At 55.0% G+C, this 26,174-nt stretch overlaps 1 protein-coding gene across 1 annotated transcript in view; it reads left to right on the top strand.

Moving 5' to 3' along the window:
* Positions 1-26,174, top strand: part of ITGA9 (integrin subunit alpha 9) — a 247,024-nt gene that overhangs the window by 37,044 nt on the left and 183,806 nt on the right. The window contains exons 6-14 of the mRNA XM_084902785.1: positions 2,532-2,661; positions 5,282-5,367; positions 8,141-8,209; positions 12,061-12,198; positions 14,215-14,320; positions 16,058-16,152; positions 20,824-20,914; positions 21,549-21,594; positions 25,867-26,021. Of these exons, the coding sequence (XP_084758911.1) occupies positions 2,532-2,661; positions 5,282-5,367; positions 8,141-8,209; positions 12,061-12,198; positions 14,215-14,320; positions 16,058-16,152; positions 20,824-20,914; positions 21,549-21,594; positions 25,867-26,021 (916 nt within the window). The remainder of the gene's footprint in view (positions 1-2,531; positions 2,662-5,281; positions 5,368-8,140; positions 8,210-12,060; positions 12,199-14,214; positions 14,321-16,057; positions 16,153-20,823; positions 20,915-21,548; positions 21,595-25,866; positions 26,022-26,174) is intronic.

Below are 26,174 nucleotides of genomic sequence, written 5' to 3' on the forward strand. Positions count from 1 at the left end.
GGAGGGGTCAGGGACCCGCTGTCCGCTCAGGAGCAGGTGACGACCCGTGGATGGTCCTGTTGTGCGAGTGGCTACGTGGGCTGGTGTGCCCAGGGATTTGGAAGTGGGAGGGCCTAGAGCAGTGGTTCTCAACCTTTTTAATGCCGCAACCCTTTCATACAATTCCTCATGTTGTGCTGACCCCCAACCATAAAATTATTTTCGTCGCTACTTCATGACTGTAATTTTGCTAGCTAGCAGAGTCGCCTAAGCCCATCAGAAAACACAGATACCCTGTATCCCTGAAAATAAGACAGTGTCTTATATTAATTTTTTCTCCCAAAGTTGCGCTAGGTCTTATTTTCAGGGCATGTCTTATCTTTCCATGCGCTAGGTCTTATTTTCGGGGAAACACGGTATTTACGTACGATTCATACCAGTGGCAAAAGTACAGTTATGAAATAGCAACGAAAATAATGTTATGGTTGGGGGTCACCACAACATGAGGAGCTGTATGAAAGGGTCGCAGCGTTAGAAAGGCTGAGAGCCACTGGCCTAGAGGGAGGCCACCGTCAGGGACGGAAAGGATGCGGGGAGTTGGAGAGTGTGAAGGCAGCACCAGTGGGCTGGGTGGGCCGAGGGCGTGGGGAGAGGGAGGTTTCCAGCCAGGGCTCTGGAACCTGGTGTGTGTGTGTGTGGGGGGGGGGGAGCGGGAAGGGCCCCCCAAGGAGGACTCAGTGAGAAGGGGATCCTGAGGGGTCTGCTTCAGACACGGGCTGAGTGAGGGGAGGAGGCACACGCGTAGATGTTTTCAGAAGGCATTTGGATAGAGGGGCCCGGTCCCCGCCTGAGTTAGCAACTTCGATCTGGCCAATGCCAGTTCCTGCCTGAGGGGTGCGTGTGCTTAGCGTGGAGGCAGAGGGTGCGGGAGAATGCCTCCTTTCGATGGGGGAGGGAGAAGGTAGCCTCATCGCAGGCCTGAGAACTCGTCAGAGATGGTGATGAAGAACTAAGGAAGAGAGTCCCCGGTGAGGGGGCATCATGGTGGTCTCATCAGCCAGAAAGATGGGGAGACCATGAGGGCCTTGGGGCTGGGCGGGAGAAGGAGGGCTCCGTAGGAGGAGCGGGCAGGACGGGGCAGGACGTGGAGGGGAAACCCAGGTGGGCAGGCAAGCCCAAGGTGGGCGGGGGAACAGGAACTGTGGAACCCCCAGCAATGGAGCCTCAGTGCATGGGGAGGGGGACTGAGGGGGAGGGGGGAGAGGTGGGAGTGGCAGCGACCGAGGCCCAGCCCTCTGACCCAGTCACGCTGTCTCCTGGCCACTCTGGGCTTTGGCCTGGGCTTCTGTTCCCAGGCCTTTGGCCTCCCTGAACTGGAGGTCTTTGAACTGCCTGCCTCCCTCGTTTCTGGAACCCCAGCTGTCGCAGGCCGAGCAGGAAATGTGGAGAAAGGGGTCACACGGCGCTGCTCCCTTCCTCTGCCCTCCCGCTGACCTCGCCGCGGGGGCCGGCCTTTGCCGGGAGCTGGGAGGCCCCGTGCAGCTGGTCCCAAGCTGGACGTGCCTCTGGGCGTGGCCATGTGGCCTGACCCCCTCCACCCCAACGTGCCTGCCTGATCTGCAGGTCGGTGACCTCGGGGTTATCCAAGCTGTGCGAGTTATGGATACCACGTGCGTTCTCGCCAGTCCTGGAGGATAAGCGGGGATTTCCTGGGAACCTCATTTATTTTTGTGGCTTCAGGGAGCAGAGGTGATGGATCCCTCTAAACAGCAAGAAAAGACGGGGACAGCCCCGCCAGCGTCCGAGCCCACGGTGCAAGCGGGGAGACACCTGGGGGCAAGGCCGTTGGGCACAGACTTCCATGGTCGAACCCGAGCATTCCTCTGCCGTCCAGCTCCCGCCACCGTGCAGTGTGCAGAGGAAACCCCAGCCCCTCTCAGCACCCCCAGATTCCCCTGCGCCCTGAGGTTCTGTGAGCAAGGCCCACTCTGTTCGTTGACGGGGCTCCACACGCAGCTCCGGGCGGTAGTGGCCCCGGGCCCTGGAGAAGCTGGCATGTCTGTGGTGACATGTGCCTTGGCTGGTCCTGGGGGTGGGGCACTAAAGCATCAGTACCATTTCCTGGCACCTGCGGGCAGTGCCAAAAGATTCAGGCATCACCCGCACTGAATGGAAAAAGCCGGATATGAGGGCCTTCTGGGGAGGGGCACTGCTTCTCTCCCCTCCCCCCGGGGAAGGGAGGAGTGAAGGGCTCAGACTGGCACCGCTGGGGGCACCAATGCAGGGGGCGCCTCGCTTCCCTCGGCCCATCAAGCTGTGCTCCTCAGCCAGTGCTCCCTTTCGAAGGCTGGACAGTGTCATCCCTGGAGCACATTTTGCATTTTCGTTTTTTTTTTTGTTTATTTGTTTGCTAATCTCCCCCGAGGGTATTTTTTCCCATTGATTTTTGGGGAGAATGGGGGGAGGGTTCTGTGATTGTGGTTCTCCTCCTCTCGCTGCCTGCTTCCTTCTTCCGCTTCTTTTCCGATCACCTGTGGGCTCCTCTTCGGCAGGAGCTGGTGGTGATGGGCGCGCCGGGGTCGTTTTATTGGGCTGGCACGGTCAAAGTGCTGAACCTGACGGACAACACCTACTTCAAGCTGAATGACGAAGCCATCATGAGCAGGCGGTACACGTACCTGGGTGAGTAGCTCTGGGAAGAGACAAGGACCACCAGAGCGGTGGCCACGACGTTCACGGAGTATCACTTAACCGGGGGCGAAACGGATTTGCCGGCGTTGGCATCCATACCGATCAGTGACAGTTTTAGCTACGGTCCCTTAACTCCCAGCCCCACCCATGGAGGAGAAACAAAGCAGGGATCTGAATTCAAACTGTGATTTGATTAAAAAGCTGACCGCTGAACCTCCGGGGAAGCAAACGTTGCATTTTCTTATTTTAGCAGTTACTCAAGTTCAAATGATCAGGTGCAAAAATGAGCGCAGTAGAATCCCGGTTTTCCATGCCAGGCCTTTGGGCGGGGTCTCTGCCTCCTGGTCACAAGGACGGTTGCAAATAGAGACGATCAGAGTCAGAAATGAGCGCGATAGAGGGCAGCCTGGTGCAGGGGTTTGATCAAAGGCTCGAAAGGATTGCTCCTATTTTCTCCACCTTTTTAATCTTCTGGAAAGGAGATAGACACAACGTAAGCAAGCAGCCAGCCACCAGGTAAGAACGAGGCCGAGTACCATCATGCCTCTTTAAGAACAGGGTAGACTGTCTCTACCTGTGGACATGGAAGTCCTACGTGGCTTTTCTTTCATTTGTGCCCTCCATGCTGTGATTCTGGGCTGAAAAGGAAGCTAGCTTGAGGCAGGCCCGATGATGGGAAAGCAATGCTCTTTCGTCTACCTGACACATAACTTAAATCTGGGGGAGTCCCGCCCCCTTGTCACAGAGATTCTCTTGGGAGAAGGCAGTAGGGGGTTGTCCAGTTTCCTTTTCCCTTCTAACTGCAGGGTTTTCCCAGTGAGCAAACCATAAAACCTTCCCTCGGAGTCCTTGGGGTGTTCGCTGCCCTGTGCTCCCAGCTCCTGGGTCCTGTCATTTATTGAGCACTTACTGTATGCCAGGCTCTGCCTGTTATTTCTTTTCATTCCCGAAACAGCCTCATAAGATAGTTGTTATTTTTCCATCCACATTTTATAGCAAAAGAAACTGAGGTACAGAGAAGTTATGGAATTAGCCAAGGTCAGTCATGTGGCTCTTCAGTGGGAAAGTGGGGGTTTGCTAGCAAACCCGTGATTTCCGAGCTCAAGGTCTGAACCCTGAGCTGCCTCCCCTGTGCGTACACCACCGACCCTCGCTGGGCTGGGAGCACCTTGGCCGTGGGGCATTTGTCTCGCATTTCCAGGGTTTAGCACTATACCTTAGTGCCTCGCAGGGACTCGCACATGTTTACCAGGTCAGACGATGAAAAGAAGGCAGGAGAGAGGCTGGTTTGGTGGTGGTGCTGGGTCTAGCCTTAGGGCTGGTGGCTTCTCCCTACACACAGATCAGAGGCCCCATCTGCTGGCTTCGCAAGGCTCCCTGGAGGCTTTCCTGTCACTCAGAATACTCTTGGGTAACATGAGCCTCCAGTCTGAGAGAGAGCAGCCACATGGTGAATACGAAGTGACCCTAACAGGATCTCATCACAAAGCCCTCATGATCACAGCTCTAGGGTTTGAGGTTGGTGACTCTGTGGCATTCTGCACAGGGTTTCTGCCGGCCAGAGGAGACAGGTTTCAACCTGTCAGCAGGGCTTCCAGAAGGTGCAGGAAACATTTAGACTAAACTCAGACAACTTTCTCCTTTCTTTCTAGATTCCTTTTGTATCCAGATTCATTGCCTGCCCACCCACCCATCCAACCATCCATCCCTCCCTCCATTCCTGTTAGCTTCTTTCGGCCTTCTCTTAGGAGGGAGTGTGGCATAATGGTGAACAGCAGGGGTGTGGAAGGCACACAGATTGGAATGGAATCTTACTGTGTGGTCCGAGGAATCTAGGTTAACCACATTTTAGCCCCACTTTCCACATCTCTAAAATGGAAGAGAATAATCGTATCTTCCCCCTAGAGTTGGGAGTTTAAATGCCGTGATGACATCCAAAGTACACGTACAAGCTGTTTATCATAGCCCCAGAGTGGAGGCAAACCAAATGCCTAGCAATAGGAGGAGGGGAAAAGACACTGTGACATATTCATGCAATGAAACATTAGTCAACAATAAGAAGAAATTGCTACCCTCACCGTGGATGGAGGTGACAGTTCATGTTGAGTGAGTGGAGTTTGAGACCAGGAAAATATAATGGGTAGCGACAGAAATCTGAGGAGTGGCTACTTGTGTGGGGGCATTGACTGGGAAAGGGCATGAGGGATCCGTTGTGTTTCCATGGTTACATCCACTCTGGGTGGTGATTACATGGTTATAAACATGTATACACATTCCTTAAGTTCTACACTTCAGATGTGTGTACTGTATGAACATTCGAACTACGTCAGTAAGAAAGAGGAAGCAGATATGGAGTAGGTAGCCCAGTACCTGTCCCAAAGCGGACAGCCAGAGGCCGCTCTTTCTTGCCCCGATGTCCTGGTGAACATGCCTTGGTGTGAGACGAGGTATTCCAGCATGAGAAGACCGACAGCTGCCATTGGGTCCAAGACTCGCTGGATCACAACCATCTAGGTTAGGGTTACCTGGGAAAGGTTTTCCTCTGACGGATCTTCCTCTTCCCTGTCATTGCTTCTCAACCCTGTCCCTGGCGTCTGCCCCTTCTTCACAGGCTACGCGGTGACCGCCGGCCACTTCTCTCATCAGTCCACCACCGACGTGGTGGGAGGCGCCCCCCAGGATGAAGGCATTGGAAAGGTGAGGAGAAGAAGAGCCTTTGGAGTGGCATGGGGTCACACAGAAGGCATGGGGATGTGGGGGGGGACACACACACACTGTGACTGTTATGGGGTTTATCAACTCACTTGGATCTGAAGATTCTGTTGGGCGGCTGGCAGGTAGGTGACGAAGAATTGAGGCACCTTTGCCGTCTCCTCCCAGCCACGTTTGGGAGTTGACCTTGAAGCTTAATCAGAGTGTGGATGGTACTCTCCGTTTCCTGCTCGTTCACGTCTGAGAATGTTTTTCACAGCCGATGTTGTGTGTGCACACGCGTGTGCAAGTGAGATTGTTAAGACTGACCTTGGCAGTATGGCATCTGCTAACTTCAAATCCTCCACTTTCTCAAACCCTTTCCGGGTTTGACTTGGACCTCATGGAGCCAGGTCGAGTCCCAGCTATCTTTGGGAATTTATCTTTGGGCCTAGGTTCTTCAATGTATTTCCCCCAATGTGTTGGAACCAAGACTGGTGCAGCCCAAAGGTGGACTGGGAATATGTGGGTCACTTTCCCTAAAGTATCCGCCCGGAGTATAGAATGGACCCCATGGATCCAGAGCTGTGTGAGTCCCTTTGGGAATCTCGGTTGGTACCTGACCCTGCAGAGAACTCTTGCTTGTTGGGTCTTCGGCTCCAGGGAACAGGAAGTCCAGATGGAGTAGGTTGGGCAGGTCCACGTGAGTGAGGAGTCTGCATTTTTAATACACTCTGTAGGTTCTCTCCTGGGAAAGACTGAACAGAGGCATGGTCTCCGGGCCTGAGCCCATGGGGTGGACCTAAGGAAGTCTAACCATATCCCCAGGGGCTCAGTGTAAGGGGGTCTGGATTCTGGAGAGGCCACGTCAGGCCGAGACCACTGTTCATTGGAGCCTTCAGCCAGGGCGTCAGATGGACTAGCTGACCCGCTGGACCGTGATGTGACTTGGGGGGTCATCTCCCTGCATCCTCCTGGGCAGGGTCAGCAGTCACTGCTGGTGTTTCTGGTGAACATGTCTTGGTGTGAGACGAGGTATTCCAGCATGAGAAGACCAACAACTGCCATTGGGTCCAAAACTAGCTGGGTAACAACTGTCTAGGTTAGGGTTACCTGAGAAACGTTTCCTTCTGATGGATCTTCCCCCTCTTCCCCCCCCATGCCTGTGCTACAGAGAAGGGGTCTTTGAAAATGAACCAGGGAAAAACCCTAGGGCCCTGAGCCGGGGGAAGCACATGGATGAACTCTGGCGACTTCAAGAGAGATAGGGGTCTGAGTCACATGGCTTCCTCTCCACCGTGGAGGGAGAGGAAGTGCCGGTCCGTTCCCTGTTCCCACATTGATAATGTCTTCCGGGGGAGGAGCTGCGGAGCCCCAGCAGCTCTGCAGCATCGATAAAAACCTCTACCTCCCGTTCCCAGCGATGCCCAGGCCCCCGCCGATGCTGCTTTCAGTTGGACCCCATGAGAGGCGCTGGGGAAACTGATGCCTGTGGATAAAACTGATGACTGTTCCCTATGCCCAGGGATGGGAGCTGGGGCAGACCTGGTTCCCAGGCTCCCCCCGAAAGCTCCTCTGGCCTTCAGGAGGTGGGTGGTTATTGATTTCTGTTATCTGGGCGTGACAGCATTCACACAGAGATTGTTCACCCGGGAGAGGGTCCCCTGCCCTGGCTCTCAGGAGACATTCTCGCCCCATAAGACGTCACTTGAAAAAGAACTTCCATGCCGAAACCGGTTTGGCTCAGTGGATAGAGGGTCGGCCTGAGGACTGAAGGGTCCCAGGTTCGATTCCGGTCAAGGGCACGTACCTTGGTTGCAAGCACATCCCCGGTGGGAGGTGTGCAGGAGGGGGTTGATCAATGTTTCTCATTGATGTTTCTAGCTTTCTATCCCTCTCCCTTCTTCTCTGTAAAATATCAATAAAAAATATTAAAAAAAAAAAAAGAATAAAAGAATAAAAAGAAAAAGAACTTCCATCACCATGTCATTTAGGAAGTTCCACCTCAGTGATCTTACTCTGGATTCTGGAGAGGCCACGGTATAAACATGAACCCTAACGGCTCTGAAGAGTTCCCCGGTAAAGAAATGTATTTAATGTTTAATGCTGGTGTTTGCCAGATAAATTCCTGTTTAAATAAGCAAATGTCATGACTCTCATGGTCTGTGGTGTCACTTTGGAAACTGCTTGCTCTGAAATGCCTCCCTCCTTCTCTCTTATCTTGACACTAGAGGCCCGGTACACGAAATTTGTGCCCGGGTAGGGTCCCTAGGCCTGGCCGGCAATCAGGGCCCATTGGGGCCTTCCTACCTTCCCCGGCTGCCTGCTGGGGCCTTCCTTCATTCCGCGCTGCCCCCTGTTGGTCAGCACATGTCATAGCGAGAGGTCGAACTCCCAATTGGTCAAACTCCTGAGGGGACAATTTGCATATTTGCCTTTTATTATGTAGGGTGCCTCTTACTCATAAAAATGAAAAAACTATTTCAAGGAAGAAAACACTTCTAAGTGTTGAATTGTTTACCCAATGGTGATTGGGAAACTGCCTAGGTCTTACTGCATGGCTTCCTCTCTGATGTGGCCAGGAGCGGAGGAGGTGAAGGCTGCTTCCTTTGCAGAGTTGACAAAATGAGAGCCGTGTGGACTGCGTTAGCATCAGCCGGCAGAAACACACCTCTCCTGCGCCCGATCAGGCATTTCAATAGGACTCCCTGAAGGATGCTGGTAAATATCTTTGCTCATTGCTTCCATCTTAACTGGATTTTCTTTTTTCATTTCCTAGGTTTATATTTTTAGAGCTGACCGGAGATCGGGCACCTTAATTAAGATTTTTCAGGCATCAGGTAAAAAGGTAAGGTTCTTGGTATCCATGCTGGTGTGGTTTGAGAGATGTCGTCATGGGGCGATCCGAGGTCACTGGCTGGGAAAGGGGTTGAAAGGCTCTCTCTGGGCCCTGTGTGTACATGGCGGTGCTGTGGCCTGTGGGTGCCTTTCTTTACCTTCTCGGCATTGAGTGTAACCTGCAGATTCACGGGGTTCAGGTTGTTGTAGGAGACAGGTAGCAAGATGAGTTTGCACGGGGCCAAGTTCAGCATCAGGGTTATTTGGAAACAGGTTGTATTTCACACTGTCATCAAAATGACTGCCTGCTCTGTTTCTCTCGGCCTCTCTGTCTCTCTCCATCTCTGTGTGTGTCTGTCTGTCTGTCTGTCTGTCTTTGCCTCATCCATACACATCTGCACCTCCAGAGCGATCACGCACAGGTGTGTAGAGGTAGCAAGCAGACCTGATCGCTTTCCAAGGAGGCCCACAGACAAACGGGTGTCATGCTCCCTCTCTCACCAGCACAGCGCCACCCCTGCCCTCTCGCATCCTGAGCCCTCCGCTGCCATTGCCACAGGGACTGTTGTCACACACACACACACACACACACACACACACAAAAAAAAACCCAGTAAGAGTCACCCATTTCCCTTTAGAGCCTTGAAATGGAAATAGCCCTCTGATTAGTCTTGGGCAACGTTTATTTGCCTGTGTCATCTTGTCCTCATCCCTTTCCTAATGCAAATCCCTGCAGGTTTTCCATCCCGATTTCTGTCCATCCTGCACCGTAGCTGAAAGTAAGCCAGTTGTAGATGCCATGGATTATTAAACATGGCCACCCCCTCCTTAGTGTGGCTTCTTCGATCGGCTGGCTTGCTCAGCATGACGGGCGGCTCTGAGGGGACAGGAGTTCAGGCTGGGAGGAGTTCAGAGACTTGTCCTGGTGCAGGAATTTACTGAGCTCAGGGGAGAGGACAGGACCTGGGGCTTGGGAGGGAGACACCAGGAGCCTGTCACAGGTGATTGCCCTTCCACTACCCAGAGAAACGGGGGGGCAGGAAAGGCTGTCTGCTTCCTGGGCGGCCATGTGTCCCAGCCCTTGATCAGCTTCTGCTCAGGGTCAGACCTGCTGCGTGAGCTCCATATTGTTCTGATGATGCATCCTATTGTGAGGACAAAAAATCTCATTTTGTGCAGTTTTAGCAACCTTCATGCACATACTCAGTATTGAATTGTCATCGTATTTTCAGGTTGTTTCTTTAAAAAAAAAAATGCATCTCCAAACTCAGTTTTGTGACATTCCCCCCCCCCCCCCCCCCGAAGACAGCTCTGCATTCCCCCGGGAGCTGGGCTGCCTGTGTCATTTTCACATTTCCAAACCCCAAAGCTGCAACCCTGGCAAAGGACACTGAGCAGCAGCAGTTCTGCAAAGGTTTCCAAACAGTCCCGGCGTTAGGAAGAAATAACGGTGCCTTCGCGGCAAAGAGTCCCCAAGACCAAGGAAGGCGTGAGGGCCGCTTGCCATTCTCTTCAGGGCTGGTCTTGCCCGCTCCTGGCACCGCGCCAGGCTTACTCCTTCGTCCGCCCCTCCCTCCTGCCCTCCGGTCGCCCTGTCCTCTAGCTCTACCCTCATTGCCTCCTTCTGATGTTGAAATAGACCCTTCTTCTCCTTGGGCATTTTATTCTGCTTTTCCCCGCCGAAGATGAGAGGAATTCTTGCCTGTCTGACTTCTCTGTCATTGCATAGGGGAAGGTCATGACCCCCGGGCTCTCAAAGGATGCCTTTGACGGTGTCTCACACAAGCAGGAGGGCTCTGACTCAGTAACCGCCAGTCCCTTCTGCTTTCGTGTGGCCAGAATTGGATCAGATAGTCTTATCTCCTGGCTTCACCATGAGGGGAAAAAAAAAAAAGGAGGAAGGAAGGAAGAAAAAACTCATCTTCTGATCTTCATTGGTGGACATGCTTCATGCATGGGGTCACATGAGGAATCCCCAGTGTGTGTGCAGTCCAGCTGTTCACAGAGGCACACGTCCCCACATTCCCAGGCTGACGGGAGCTCTCCGAGCAAGGACCGTGCACCCCACTGCGCGCGTTGCCATGCCGACGTGTTATTGAGTTGACGGAGTACGTGATGCCTCAGGATGTCAAAACACAGATAGGAAACTTCACGTCCAGGGACTTCTGAGTTAACACCGAAGAGCATGCCAAGTTAAATAGCCCGTTAGAATGAAACACATCGTTTGCGGGGGCCTTGCCTGGATCTCAGTCCTTTTACTCATGTCCAGAGAGGGCCGCGGTCGGCAAACCGCGGCTCACGAGCCACACGCGGCTCTTTGGCCCCTTGAGTGTGGCTCTTCCACAAAATACCTCGGCCTGGGCGAGTCTGTTTTGAAGAAGTGGCGTTAGAAGAGGTTTCAGTTTAAAAAAAAAATGTGGCTCTCAAGAGAAATTTCAATCGCTGTACTGTTGATATTTGGCTCTGTGGACTAATGAGTTTGGCGACCACCGGGATAGGGGGATCGGCACAGCCACTGAGTCGGGGACTAGCGGCTGGTGTCTGTGCCCCTGCCTCCTGTGCCTGGGGATGGTCCTTGTCCTCCTCTTGGGCATGGGGGTGGGGAGGGCATGTGGGTTGAGTGCAGGTGGCCTTGGCCTGGGACTGGGAAAGGGCATCTGAGTCCCCTTGGCCCAGGGCTGCGGCAGGAAGTGGTCTGGAGTGTCCTCCACCTGTGTCCTGCTCCGTGGGGTCACCTGCCCCCCTCCTCGCAGCAGCGAAAGAACATGCTGCCTCCTGTCCCTAGAACCAGAGCCCTTTGGTCTGCAAACATGGACTTCACAAGGATAGCCTTTCTCATAGAAACCAGAGCGTGCCTGCTGGCAGCCTCGGGAAAGGATACAGCCTACACACACGTTTGTTTGTCCTGTGTAGTAGTTTGTTGGTTGGTTTGTTGGTTTGTTTTAATATGAATTAGCGGTTATCATTAAAAAAAAAAAAAATAGGCCCTTCCAATAAATGTCTTGGTTCTGGGCTTCTCTTGGAAAATGGGAAGGCTGGCCTTCCTCGGGGGAGCAGTTGACTGAAGCTGGGTAGGGGCTGCCCCCGCCACTGGGTCTGGGGGCGCCAGTTTGTCTCAGTCTCCACCACTCCCTATTGTGTCTTAGCCACGGAAGCCGAGCGTCACCTGCCACCTGTAAGCATTCTTGCACTGTCACTTGTTTCTTACCTGTTATATCACTTGCCTGGACCCCAGTCCCGTTTGGGCTTAAGAACCCCGATTTAAGGTAATAGGGACTAGATGAGGCTATGAGGACGGAAGCCCTGTGTGGTCTGCTGGGTCCCTCATCCATCCCGTGGTCCCCGAGTTCTCCCTTTTTCTGTCACTTCAGCTCGTGAGTTCCTCACCGGCCTTTTAGCTGTGCACAGGGCTGGGCGGGGGTCACCCGTTTGCCACGTCCCATTTGTTTCATGCCTCCTCCTGTCCTGAAACTTCATATTCCTGTGTGCTGGGCCTTGTCAAACGTCGGAATCACGAGGTGCCTTGAGGATGGTTGGGACCTATATTTGCAAGCTCAGTTTGTATTTTTAGAAACAGTGCCTTGTTCTCCCGGGATGGGTCCATGAGTTGTCCCCCTGGGTAGGGCTCCAGGACAGGGGACTCTAGGCCCGTTAGCTCTGGTCTCATGGCTCCTGGGGGCTCCCGCATCACAGCAGCAAGACACAGGGAAGTGGGGGGTGTTTGCCCGTTCACCTTGGCCTTGAGGCTTGCGGGCAGCGCCCCCGTCAGGGCCTAGGAAGGGTCCGGGGCTGGAGGAGAGTGAGGGCCTCTTGTGCGAGGGCAGACACTGAACGCTTTGTTGCAACTCGACTTGGTTGCAGATGGGCTCTTACTTCGGCTCCTCCTTATGCGCAGTTGACCTGAACGCGGACGGCCTCTCCGACCTGCTGGTGGGGGCCCCCATGTTTTCTGAGGTCAGGGACGAGGGGCAGGTCACCGTCTACATCAACAGAGGAAATGTGAGTACCGTGCTGGGCAGCCTGGGGACAGGGTGTGGGAGGGGGACAGGTCTAGCGAGTAGTGACCGAGCACCCCTCTGGGCCTTGCGCTGGGCCCCGAGACCCAGAGGAAGTGAGGAGACGTGCTTCCTGCCTTCAGAAGGCTCAGTGTCCCGCGGATGGGAAGTCACAACGCCAACACACAGCTTCAGAAAAATCCTAATGGCTGTGGTCTGAGTGCCTACCAGGTACCAGGAGCTGTTCCTCCCGCTCTGTGTGAATGACTTCAGTATCATGTGCACCTGGTATCAGTGGCCCCCCCATGTTTCAGGTGAAAAACAAAACACACAAAATGGAGGCCCAGAGTGGTCAGGTAACCTGCCCCAAATCACACAGCTAAGCAGTGGTGGGGCTGGGATTTGAACCCAGGCAGGCTGGGTTCGGAGCTTCATCTCTAGATTGTGCTGCCTTCCTCGGTGTGCACACACATCTGCCCAGGCAGCAGAGAATCCTTCACAGAGGACACGATGGCTAGAAGGAATCTCGAGGAAGGAGTAGGGGGTGGGCAGACAGGCAGGGGTGGGCTGGGAGCTGGGCAAGTGGGTGGAGGTGTGAGGCGGCAGGGGGCTGGGTGGGGGCCAAGGGCTGTAGTCAGATGTCCTTTATTCTGCAGAATCGTGAGAGGGATGTGATGGGGCTGAAGGACACCTCTGCTCCCCTTCAGCCGAGTGGAGGGTGGGTGGGAGCAGGGATGGAGGAGGGGGTGGGGGGGGAGGAAGGGGGAGGGTTAGGGGGGAGGCTCAGGGGGCAGGCTGTAGGAGGCCAGTGAGAAAGCAGAATCTTTTCAGGACCTGGAAGTAAGAGTGTTCATCCAGGAGGAAATGGTTAAATGAATAAATTCTGGTACCACCAGCCTTTGCGCTAACATGAGAAAATGCTTATGAGATAATCAGAGAAAGGCAGGATGAAAAGCTGCATGTACAAACAACCTTTAAAAACACAGCCCATACACTGAGAAGGATCATAACATCACTCTGGGGGGTGGTCTTGGTTTTTAGTTTTATCTTTAGCCAGACAGCAAACATGTCATGCTTTCATTAAAAAAAAAAAAAAGTCAGTGAGTGCGCTTTTAAGCACTGACAAGATGCTAGGTACCCCAGTTGGGTAGAGGTTCTGGCGTGTCCCCGTAACCAGGTGGGCAGGTGCCAGGCAGCAAGGGCAGCCATTGAAAGAAGAGCCAGGGCACATGCCAGCCGTGGGCTTCCTTGGATGTTTGTAAACTCTTTGCAAGTGGATCTAAACGTGGGAGGGAAGACGCTTTCTGGGACCTGGGGCAGAACTGGTCACCTGAATCCCCGCTGACTTTACAGGGAGGGGAGTGGGGGAGAGGTGGGCATAGGGGAAATGAGGTGAACCTTGTGGAGACGAGAACAGCAGGCACTCATGCAGCCCTGATCAGCCACTCTGTCTGCAGGAGGCTGACACATGGGCATGGTGTTAACTTGTCTGAGGCGGTCAGGCGACCAGGCGGGCAGCCCAACCATGTGTCGAAGTCGGGGCGTGCACACGTGGAGCAGGAGAGTTCCCCAGTCTTCTCGGGGGACCCTTCACCCACACATCCCACCCCCCACAGCACATGTTTCTTAAAGCCAAGTGCTGACCCTAAGTACCTAAGTATTCTCATTTCTCTTGAACCTCCTCCCATTTAATATATATGTTATTGATTTCTGAGAGGAAGGGAGAAGGGGGAGAGAGAGGCAGAGAAACATGAATGATGAGAGAGCCATTGATTGGCTGCCTCCTGCACGCTCCCTCCGAAAGGCCCCGCAGGCTGTTGGAGAGTCCCAAGCTGCCCCGGGTAAAAGGCGCTCCCAGGAGAGAGAGGTTTGGGTGCCTTTGATTCTGCCCAGCTGTTTCCTGTCCATGGGGGGCACTAGGAGAGATGGTGTGCCCAGCTCTGTTTTTTTATTATTTTATTTTATTTTACTTTATTGTGTTTTTGTTTTGTTTTCCGATTTCCCTCTGTCCTGTTTCCAGGGAGCCCTGGAGGAGCAGCTGGCCCTGAGCGGGGACGGCACCTACAACGCACACTTCGGGGAGAGCATCGCCAGCTTGGGGGACCTGGACGACGACGGGTTCCCAGGTGGGTGAACGCCCCCCCACCCCCCACCTTCCAACTTGGCCTCGCACCATGCGCTCCTGGCTCTGCCTGCCCCCGGGGAGAGAAGACACCTTTAGGGAGGGTGCTCTCGGGGCAGGCACTCAGGGCTGAGCTCTGAGCCCACTGGCGTTTGCCTCCTGGGAGTCCCGTCTCGTCAGCTCCGTGTGCTTTGCTGTGTGATTGTGGGGCCAGTAAACCTTGGGGCTGGTCCACGGGGGCTTCGGACGGCAGAGAAGCTCAAGCCAGCTTCCTCCCGCCGCAGATACGTCTTGTTTCTGAGCCTCCGATGCTCCACAGAGTCTCCCACTATTGTCTCCCCTGATAGTGACAGCATGCTGGACTGGCCTTTTTAAAAAAAAAAAAAAAAAAAAAAATTTTATATATATATATATATATATATATATATATATATATATATATATATATATATATTATTGATTTCAGAAAGGAAGGGAGAGGGAGAGAGAGCTAGTAGCATCAATGATGAGAGAGAGAGAGAGAGAGAGAGAGAGAAAATCATGGGTCGGCTGCCTCCTGCACATTCCACTCTGGGGATCAAGCTCACAAATGGGCCTGTGCCCTGACTGAGAGTCGAACCAAGACCTCCTGGTTGATAGGTCGATGCTCAACCGCTGAGCCACACCAGCCGGGTTGGACTGACTTTTGAATAAGTCAGTGGTTGGGGGTTGGGGATACTGAAAGTCTAGTTCTGCTTGGACAGCAGTGTCCTTCCCGGATGCGGCCACTCCCTCTGGCCTGTTCTGTGCCTCCTCCCCTCCCTGTAGAGGCAGATACCAGACATCAGGGCCTGTGGGTGCCACGTCTCTGGGCGATGGCTGAGGAAGAAGAGGGACTGGGGACCACTGGTGCCTCAGGCCGGGCTGTTTGGGCGTCCTCACACCACTGGCCAGAGAGGCCTTCACTCAACAGCGGGGATCGCCTCTGGAGGTCATGTGGGTGCACGCCTCTCACTCTTGACCTCACTTCTGCAGACACGTGACTTTCGTTCAATGCAAAGGGCAAAAAATAAGGAAGATCTAGGCTTCGTTCCAGGAATTGTCAGTTTGTGAGAATAATGTCAATTTTTTTCTGTGTATGAAGCAAATGCCATTGTGTACATTTCCTCATCCAGGAATAGAGTTAATTTTTTTAAAAAATATATATATTTGTTGATTCTGAGAGAGAAAGAGAGATAGAAACATCAATGATGAGAGAGAATCACTGTACGGTTGCCTCCTGCCCGCCCCACACAAGGGGTTGAGCCTGTAACCCAGGCATATGCCCTGACTGGGAATTGAACCCGGGATCCTTCAGTCCGCAGTCCAACACTCTATCCACTGAGCCAAACCACGTAGGGCTAGAGTTGGCTTTCTCTATGCATCAACCATTGCCTGTAGAATTGCCCTCTCTGGCGGAGGGAAATTTAGGCCAGGGGTTTATCTTTGTCTTTCTTCTTTTGGATGGCTCTGTGACCTTGTTCTCCCTAGGAGAATGAGCTAGGAGCTTTCCTGGAATTAAACTCTCTCAGCCTCCTCTCATTTTTTTCCCCCCCGCTGAGAGATCATGTGCCTGCGTGGATGCTTAAACAACCAACAACCAAGACATGTCTGGTTTGGAAGGACTCAGACTTGATGGCAGGGATGAGGGAGCCCTGGTTGTTCTTCCAGGTTATTATTCCGCGTGGCGTTTCTCACCGCAGCTGTTTCTCTCTCCCCTCAGACGTGGCCATCGGCGCGCCCATGGAGGACGACTTCTCGGGCGCCGTCTACATCTACCACGGGGACGCCGACGGCATGGTCCCCCAGTACTCAATGGTAATGGCGGGACGGGGGGCTGTTGGTTCACCCATTCACCCCACTTTCCCCTGTGCCACCCTCTGTGGAGGCAGAGCCCTTAGCCTTGCCACCCTCTAGTCACGAAAGGCACACGCGATTGGTGTTGCATATGAAATAGCAGGTGACGTGTACAGACTCTGGAGCGTGCTCACAAAGAGAGGTGCGTTCAGCCTACGCAAGACTACACGTCCACATTCTCACCCAGAGTTAGAGCTATGGATCGGAGAAGAGGCTTTCTTTGTTGTTGTTGTTACTCCTCCCGTCCACCGTCTGTGCTAAGCCAACGCATCTGTTGTCAGAGGTGACCTAGAAAGACCACGGTCCATGGAGGAGGAACCTGAGAGCCGTTGCAGGGCTGTTGTCCTGTTGGGCACAGACAGGAGAAGCTGCGTAAGCTCTGGCCCGGTGCCCCAGTCTGGGGAACATGGAAGTGGCGAGTTCAGTTTTCTGTCACATCAGCGTGGTGCTCAAACTTGCTGATGGTGTGGGGGCCAGCCCCTGGGAAACAGGAAGTGGTGCTCTGGCGGCAGCCCCACCAGGAAGTCTGTGCGGAGCGCGGCCCCAGGCCTGTGCCGTGCTCCCGGCTCCCGGGCGGCGGGTCAGGGACACAGAGGGACGGGCCCCGAGCGGAGAAATCCCCCATCAGCAAATATTGATTCATGGAGCGCTCATTATGTGCTTCCGCCTTCCTGCTCATGCTTCTATTTCTCCTCGAGAAGAGGCTCGCCCCCGATCTTGATTATTGCTTAAGGAAACACGGTGTTGACTGGAGCCTTGCTTTTATAAAAGGTCCTATAAATGTTCCATAAAATGAAATGGTAGTAAAATCCCAAAACCAGTTTCCGTACTGAAGTTCCTAGGTAAGGGGGAGAAAAAAAAGGCACAGACTTAACAAGTTGGTTTTTAGAGGCAGTCCCTACTGGGAGATCAGTTTGTACATTCACAGTTGTTCTTGCTGCACTAGAAGTTGGCTACTTAGGGGCTGTGGGTCGCTGCCCGTGGGGCTTCAGGCTCCCTCCAGAACATCCTGTTCCGTGTGTGACTTTGAGGGGCGGGGGAAGTAGATGCGAGTGGAGGGACAGCTCTGCCTCTTACCTTGAACTCTCCCAACAGCCATGCGCGACGGGTGCTTTTTTCACCCACTTTTGATGATGAGAGAGGTGGGGTGACTGTGGCCCAGGGAGGTTCTTTAACTTGCCCAACATGTGGCAGGATGGCCATCGAAACTGCCTGTCCTGCCGAAAACGGTTTGGCTCAGTGGATAGAGCGTCGGCCTGCGGAATGAAAGGTCCCAGGTTCGATTCCGGTCAGGGGGCACGTACCTTGGTTGCGGACACATCCTCAGTAAGGGGTGTGCAGGAGGCAGCTGATCTATGATTCTCTTGCATCGATGTTTCTAACTCTCCACCCCTCTCTCTTCCTCTCTGTAAAAAAAATCAATAAAATATATATATATTTTTTTAAAAGAAAGGAACTGCCAGTCCGACTCCCAAACCTTTTGTTGTTCCCAGCGTCCTTTGCTGCACGTAATGTGGAAACACGGACCTTCCAGTTTTTATCAGAAAAAAACCAGGGATGGTGAGAATACGCCCTTAGGGGATTCCGCTGAAGGACATGGCCGAAGGGAGAGGGCTCCAGTCACAGTTGGGGGGTCCCATCCGTGTCACCAGGGCTGCCCAAGTCTGAGTCAGGGGCCCCCTTCCCCGGGGCGACAAGCTGCGGGTTCTGGCACGCTGCCCTGGAACTCATTCCTCTTTCTTGCGTTCACCGTGAAGCGTGTCAGTTTAGGATCCTTGGTGTCTTTCTCAACTCGAGAGCCCTGTCCTGGTGGCCCCTGTGGTCTTCCTGCTGAGGAGCTGACCATCACCCCGGGATCCCCATCCTCGGGCAGCAAACCGCCCCGGTCACTCTCCACGCATCCTTCTGGAAGCTTGTTCCGGGACCTCGGAAGCCAGCCACACAGGGAGGCAACCTGCGAGGCCCCCTCCCCCGCGGGCCAGTGTTTGTTCCGTTGCTGGGCGGGACCCTGCAGGCCGGCAGCTGAGGGCTACACGATGTGGTCAGCGTGTGCCTGCGGTAGGAAGCGTGGATCGGCAGCTGGACCCGGCCGGCCTTTGTCAGCAGGCTGGCTTGTTAACGTTGACAAAGAGAAGTCGTTTGGGGCTCTTCAAAAAAGGAAAAGAAAACAAAAAGAGGAGAGAGAGAGGAGAGAGAAAGAAACAACTATGATTAGACTTTTCCACTCTGCTCCCGTGGATGTGATAAGGTCAGGGACTGAACAGGGAAACCAAAACCATCTCGTGACAGATTCCTCGGGGCCCAGGGCCGGACAGAGCGGGCATTGTGTGGGCGAACGCGGGGAGGAAATCAGAAGCAACCCCGGACTAGGCGGTGACTTTTCCTTGGCCCGGCCTGGTGTTATTCCTGCTGGATAAATGGTGCGATCGGAGTTCAGTTCTTCCACATTGCTCTGTACCTCCTTCCTCTTTCTCCGGGGAAGGGGGGGGGAGAGGGGGGCCTTCCCCCGGGACAAGGGTTGATGTTAAGATGCTTGCGTGCCTCTCTGGGTCCGACAGCCCTCCCCCCCCCCCCCCCCCGGGCGTATCAGGGCGGCCCCTGCGATCTCTCCCTCTCTCCTGCCCGGAGGACACTGTCTGCAAACCTGGTGGAGCTCCTGGTTTTCATTTAGAGTTATTAGCGCGGAGCAGACGTGTCTTCCTGGCTTTATGGCCTAATGGCCTGCAGATGTCTGCGGGAGGACGCAAGCCTGCGTCGCCACCCCCGCGTGGACCACCCCTCCGCGCTCCCCCCGCCCCAGCCCAGCAGACCTCAGGCTGGCAGGGGCTGGGCAGGCTGCCGCTGGCGTTGTTGGAGGCTTCAAGATGTGGCTTTCCATGGAGCGCGCAGGCGTCCGTCCACGTTTGTCTAGCCAGGGCCATGTGGGATGCGGGCCCTGTGGGATGCAAGACACATGCCTTCTGAGCTTCCGACAGGGTTCTGAGTTGTAGTCGGTGCTTGCACATCCCCTGCTGGACAGCTTCCCTGGAGGTGGTGAGTGCAGGGCTGTTTGTGGCAGGCCCTGGCCGTGGCGTGTCCGTCTGTAGATCCTCTGGAAACACCGCTTCCCCAGCCTCGTGACTTCTCTGGAGGCAGCCCAGTAAGGAAAAGGGCGAGGGGAGAAAGTCCACAGCGAGCCCCTGGATGTCCGCAGGCCTGGTTCTGACGAGGATTTTGCTTCGTGGCATGAAAACAAAGCGTTTCTCTTGTCCCCTCCCAGGAGGGAATCATGGCCTGAGCCTCTGCAAGGAGAAAGTGCAGACAAAGAGAAGGCAGGACAGGTTCAATGCCAGAAGATAGGACTCTTCTGATTCTGGAAGCTCTCGGTATCTTTGTGAGGGACGGAGCCACACAGATGTCGATGTATGACGAAGGTTGCTTGTAAGCAGATAGTCTTGAACCACCGTGGGAACCTGCGGTGATGAGTGATGAATAAGAGCACAGATGCTAGAATGCCCGGCGTTGGTCGGGCCGTGAGCGCTGAATGGTTGTCGGAGAGCTGCCCTTCAGGGAGGAGGCTCCGGCGCATGTTGGGGGTGTCCTACAGGGCATGGGAGGTCCAGGGCCTTGGTGTTCTAGATTTCCGAGGTAAATCGGCTTCACCCAGTCTGGGAAGCTCAGGAGCCTGCAGATCTGCCGGTTGGCTGCATGGAGAGGTGGTCGCCCCTGGCTGTCTGGACTGTCTAGACCACATGTGTCAAACACAAGGCCCGCGGGCCAAATCCAGCCCGCCAGGCCTTGCAATGTGGCCCGCACCGCGCTGTCATCACTGCACTCCGCTGTCAGTTTATGACATTGTCAGTTTATGACTGTTCAGTAAACCATTCGGCCCGCGATTTAGGCTGGATTTTAGTTTTTGGCCCCTTCTCTGATTGAGTTCGACACCCCTAGTCTAGACACAGGCCATTGCCTGTCCGCCTAGGGCAGTGGCTGGCAAACTCATGAGTCCACAGAGCCAAATATCAACAGGACAACGATGGACATTTCTTTTCAGAGCCACATTTTTAAAGCTTACACTTCTTCTAACGCCACTTCTTCAACATGGACTCGCCCAGGCCTTGGTATTTTGTGGAAGAGCCACACTCAAGGGGCTTGAGAGCCGCAGCTTGCCGACCACGGGCCTGGGGAAAGACTCCAACGTGTGCCGCTTGAGGGAGGAGCGTCACGTGGTTCGTTACACGTTTGGGAAGGGTGATAGAAGGGGAAGTATGTTCTTAGAATCTCAGCCAGCTCTCTCCGTGTCAACACGACACAGAACCTTCATTAGAAAGGGCAGCCACACGTTACCCACGTCACACTTCACTGAACATGTCAAAACACGAACACAGGGGCCTGGGTGGGTCTTTCGTCAGCCCCAGACTTGGGAAAACATTTAAATCACGGCATCTGGCTAAGGCAAGGAGCAGTGCAGGAGTGTGTGGTCTTCCGCTGGCTGCCAAAGACTCCCTGATCAGATCAGGACTTCTGTTTTTAAGTTTTTCTTTCAACAAAGGCAAGACCAGGCGCCCTCGGAAGCTGGGCTAACACAGTCACGGGGCTTATCCGTGACTGTGCTCCTTTCCAGCGACTCAGTTTCCCTGCTGTCTGTTTCAGAGACTGTCCGGGCGGAAGATCAGCCCCGTCCTGCGGATGTTCGGGCAGTCCATGTCCGGAGGCATCGACATGGATGGGAACGGCTATCCCGGTGAGTGATTTCTCTTAAGGCCGATGAGATACACGAAGGAAAAATGCACGAGGTAGCGTGGTGACGTCTCTGTAGGATTAGGAAAATTCACACCCTTAGCAGGGGGAGTTTGGACTGGTGTTTGATTTTAAGGTGAAAATGTAGAAGTCTCTTTTGTTTTTTTTAAAATATATTTATTATTGATTTCAGAGAGGAAAGGAGAGAGAGAGAGAGAGAGAGAGAGAGAAATCCATGATAACAAGAGAATCATTGAATGGCTGCCTCTTGCAAGACTCCCAGTGGTGGAGTCCACAACGTGGGCATGTAGCCTGACTGGGAATTGAACCATGACCTCCTGGTTCATAGGTCAGTGCTCAACCACTGAGCCCAGGATAGCCAGTGTGTGATCATTTAAAAGTATAGTCAATTGGAAATGAAGAAGGTGGCTGTTCTTTCCGACGAGGTCTTTGAAATCTCACAACACATCTCAGTGTGCGGACCAGCCACATTGCACAGGCCCAACAGCCGCAACTAGTGATTGGCTGCCAGACGGGCCGGGTGGCTCTGACTCTTACAGGATCATTCTCGCAGCAGGGCTCCGTTGCTTTGGGGTAGAGCGGGCAGGCTTCTAAATCTGCACGTTTCTGACTTTCAGATGTAACTATTGGAGCCTTCATGTCCGACAGCGTGGTTCTTCTAAGGTGAGATGCTCCCTCTTGCTCCTCAGATGACATTCTTCATGGGTGAGGGGTGGGATTGGTGGTGGTGGTGGTGGGGGATCCGGGGGAGTCATTCACCATTAGTCGGCAATTCCCTCTGTCCTGCTCTTTGCCAGGGGGGACGGGAAGGGGGGGAGAGGGGGGAGGTGCTTAGTCTGTGGGAATGCTCCCTTTCTTTTAAAAAAATATTTTATTGATTTGAGAGTGAGAGAAACATCAGTTTGCCATTCCACTTATTTTTGCCTTCATGGCAAAATGTGCCCTGACTGGGGATCGAACCTGCAGCCTTGGTGTATTGGGAGGATGCGCTAACCAACTGAGCGACTCCGCCAGGGCCAATGCTCCCTTTCTCGTTATTCTCTGTCCCAGGTTTCCAGCTGGTGGGCCTGCAGTGGCTTACCGGTGTGCGATGATAGCATCCTTGGAGCACCTAGGCAGAGTCTGCGGCATCCTGGGCCTTGGGGGTTTTGCTTTTAGCCACGAACGATCCCTTTTGTTCACGGGCTGTGCTCACACGACCGTTCCTGTGGGTCCCGTGACTCTTGGGCCCGGGAAGCGCTGTCCTGTCCCATGTCTTCACCTCACACCCTGCACATCCTCACCTCATCAGTCCCCACCCCCAGGGACCAGGAGCCTTCTGCCCGAGGGTCAGCACGTCATTCCCTGGGGGCCGTGGAGCTGAGGGACGTGGGCTGGGGCCCAGACAGCCTGCATCTCCCCTACAGAGGCCCATGGGCCGCTCCTCCTACCCCCGGGAACCATCTCCAAGCACGTCTGTCTGCATGAGTCAGAGGAGGCAGAGTTACGCTTTGGAGTGGGAGCCAACTCCTAAGTTTTGTTAATAGCCCGATGGCAGAGAGTTCTAAAACAGGCGAGGAGGATCTCAGCCCTGGAAGGGGTCCCAGGGGCCATGTGGTTCCTCTCCCCAGGTCCCTCTCCTGCAGCAGCAGCGCCTTTGGATTCCGAGGGTACAGTTAACCCCCGGGCCGCCCCAGACCCTTAGAAGAGGCAGAATCCCCCAGAGGCTGAGGGTGTGAACTCGGGGGGGGCTGCCGCTCTGGGTCCCACGCCGGACTCTGCCTGCGTGTGAGTCTGATGACCTCTCTCTCATCTGTTCAGCAAGGCAGTGAGTGGTGCTGACCCGTGGGGTCCTCGGGAGAGCTCGGTGAATGGGTGCGTGCGAAACGCTTAGAACGGGGCCAGTCTCGGTGCTCCAGAGAGGCGAGCGCTTCTGACACAAACTAGGTTCCGTTTGCCTCCCTCTGGGTCTGCTTCTCGGTCCCCCGTCTCCTGCGCAGCAGCCCCTCAATGTTGGAAGGTGCTAAGTGGGTGCTAGCCATGACCCAGCCGCTGGGCAAGTTAGGGAGACTGGGAGTTCCCTCAGGGTTTGGTGGGACCCGAGAAGGGAGGAGGGCCAGGAGCCCCCACAAATGTGCGTGTCCTCACGGACGGTCCTCGGGGTGCGGGCGAGGGGTGCCTTGGGCTGAGCTGGGAGAAAACTTCACTGACGTGGGTGGTTTCGGGGCAGGCTAGGCAGGCCACCGTCCACCCATCGCTGCCCTGCCTGCCAGCAGCACTGACCCCGAGAGAGCCCCGGGCGCCCTGCCTGGCTTCACTCTTCACCTGGATGGGAGCTATGGCTGCCAGCCGTCGGAAGGCATTCCAGCCACCAGTTTCCCCCAGAATAAAATCTCGGGAACACGTGTGTGTGTGCGGCTGTCCTGAGGTGCCCCTCTGCTTTCATCTCAGAGGCTGGCCCCGCCACAGGAGTGCGGGCAGGGCCAGCTCTGCCCTCAGGAAGTTTGTTCTCTCCGATTAGCCGGGGAGGCCAGGGCCTGTGGCGGGACGATAGGCGGCTGGGGTGGTGCCATGGAGGCAGAGGAAGCGATCAGAGAGGCCCATGAAAGATTTCTGGGCTCCGGCCGGTCCAAAAACAATACTTGGAGCTGGAACACAAAGGTTGGAGGGAACCGGCGCTGGAGGGAGATGTGCCCAGGGAAGGTCCTCGCCGGTCGTTTCAAAGGGTTCTGTGTGAACAGCTTTCCTCACGTTGTCTGGCCCGCTCCCTTCTGTTTCCTGTTCGCCTCGCCTTCTGCAGACCTCTGCCGCGGGAGGGGGAACCAGATGCCCCGGGTGGCCCCTGGGCTGATGGGAGGGGCTGGCTTTTCTTTTTCCTTCTTAAAAATGTATTTTTATTGATGTCAGAGAAGAAGGGAGAGGGGGAGAGAGAGAGAAGCATCAGTGATGAGAGGAAAGCATTGATTGGCTGCCTCCTGCACGCCCCACCTTGGGGATCCAGCCCACAAGCTGGGGCATGTGCCCCAACTGGGAATCGAACCCACTGGTTCATAGGTCGACACTCAACCACTGAGCCACGCTGGCAGGGCGCCGGCCTCTCTTTGGTACGATGACGAGGACATATCCTGGGCGGGCCAGGGTGCAGACCCGCTCTCCCCGGGACCTCTGTCTGTCTGGTGAAACTTTGGGCTTTCCTGCGGTTTGTAATCCCTTTTACAATAATGGAGTACAGTTTGTAGCTTTTTTTAAAAAAAATATATTTTATTGATTTTTTACAGAGAGGAAGGGAGAGAGATAGAGAGCTAGAAACGTCGATGAGAGAGAAACATCGACCAGCTGCCTCCTGCACACCCCCTACTGGGGGTGTGCCCGCAACCAATATACATGCCCTTGACCGGAATCAAACCTGTGACCTTTCAGTCCGCAGACCAACGCTCTATCCACTGAGCCAAACTGGTTTGGGCAGTTTGCAGCCCTTGAACAAGGGCTTTTGAACCGGTTACTATCCTAAGACCAGTTGGGGTGAATTTGATGGGATCCCAGCCTCGGGGGGGTTGGGGGGGGTTAAGGAAGGGGGTTGCAGGCGGGTGGGGCAGGTTTGGAAATAGACAGTGCCCTTCATTAGTACGTGACCATAGAGACTACAGCAGGGGTGGTTGCTAAGGAAGGGAGGGGGAGCCCTGAGCTGGCCGTGAAGGGCCTGGGAGGCTCTGGGGAGTGACCATCCGTACGGACATTGACCAGGAGAAGCTGTGACAGCTTCATCTTCCAAGGACGAGCCCAGAAGAACGTTGGGAAGGCCAGGCCATTGGGTTTCTCTCGGGCCCTGCTGTGGCCTGCCTCCCGCGCGTCCCGAAGCTGGGTTTGCTCCGGGAGCCCCGCCGTTCCCTTGTACTCGTCACGCTGTTCCTCTGGCCCCCGTCTCCTGGCCGCGGTGGCCGCAGTGACATCCCCTGGCCCCCTCTTCCTCCGAGGTTTCCTTTCAGGCTTCCTTCCCTTGGAGCTGGTGTCGGTCCTCGTTCCCATCTGCCTTGTCCCCTTGGCCACGCTTGGAGGGGGTCACCATGCACAAGGAAGGTCATTGTTCTCGGGCCGCGAACGCCCCTCAATCTTGTTATGTCAGCCCCGTGCACGAAGGCCAGGGCCCCGTGGGGGCAAAGCGGTCTCTTTGTGAGGCCTGGCGGGGAGGAGAAGGTCAGGCCGCAGCTTAGGTGGCGAGCGGCCCCTGAGCAGATGTTTGCCAGGAGAGCACAATGGGCTGACCCGCTCTGGGGAGTTGCAACGGGGAGGCCCCTCCACCCAGCCCTGGGGGGAGGGGGCCGTGTCCGTGTGAGGAGAGGGATGTTTATGGGGTTTCACGGGGACCAGGCGGGTGGGTCCCCTCAGCTCTGAAGGGCTTTGCTGTCACCAGCTGGGACTCCTTGGGTCAAGGTCTTTCAGAGAAATGCTGAGTGAATCCATGGGAGTCCCTGACGGGGGGAGGTCTGGCCCACTGGCCAGGCCTGGAACCTCGCAGTTCCTGCTTCTAATGGCGGTGAAGGCGCGGGGGGGTTGGGGGTGGGTGGGTGGGGTCCCAATGGTGCATCTGTTTCCCGAGTCCTGCCGTCGGCTGTCCAACACCACAGCTATACTCATTTCTTCCTGATGAAATGGCACTCGGGACCTAATTGGTGATATTTGAGCACCCGGTGGTCCGTTCATGGCTTCCACCAGATGAGTTTCATTAACAGCCCACCTGCCCTTATTGTTGGGAGGCGAACTGTTCATGTATTGGGAAATAAGCCGAGGAACCAGAGAAAAGTATGGACCGAGCTTCCGAGCCCCTGTCTCTTAGGCGATGTCACACGTTGAGGGCTGGGCCGGAGGCCTAGGGCTTGTCCCGTCCGTTCGGTTCTTGTCCGGTTCCGGCAGCCGCTGGTCCACACGACTGAGTCGCCTTCCTCTCTTGACCCGCAGGGCCAGACCGGTCATCACGGTGGACGTGTCCATCTTTCTCCCCGTCTCCATCAACATCACGGCGCCCCAGTGCCGCGACGGACAGCAGCCCGTGAACTGCCTGAACGTCACCGCCTGCTTCCGCTTCCGCGGCAGGCACGTGCCCGGAGAAATCGGTAAGGAGCCACCGAGTCAGGGTGTCTGCCTCCCAGCTGGGTTTGCAGGTAGAGGGGCCGCAGACCCCCCGGTGTTCAGGAAAACGAGCTATAGCCCAGTCTTCCCGGGAAAGGAGAGATGCAGAAATCTGCCCCCGAATGAGCAGGCAGTGG

Source organism: Pipistrellus hanaki (genome assembly GCF_964339955.1).
Source record: "Pipistrellus hanaki genome assembly, chromosome: 13".
Classification (NCBI taxonomy): Eukaryota; Metazoa; Chordata; class Mammalia; order Chiroptera; family Vespertilionidae; genus Pipistrellus; species Pipistrellus hanaki.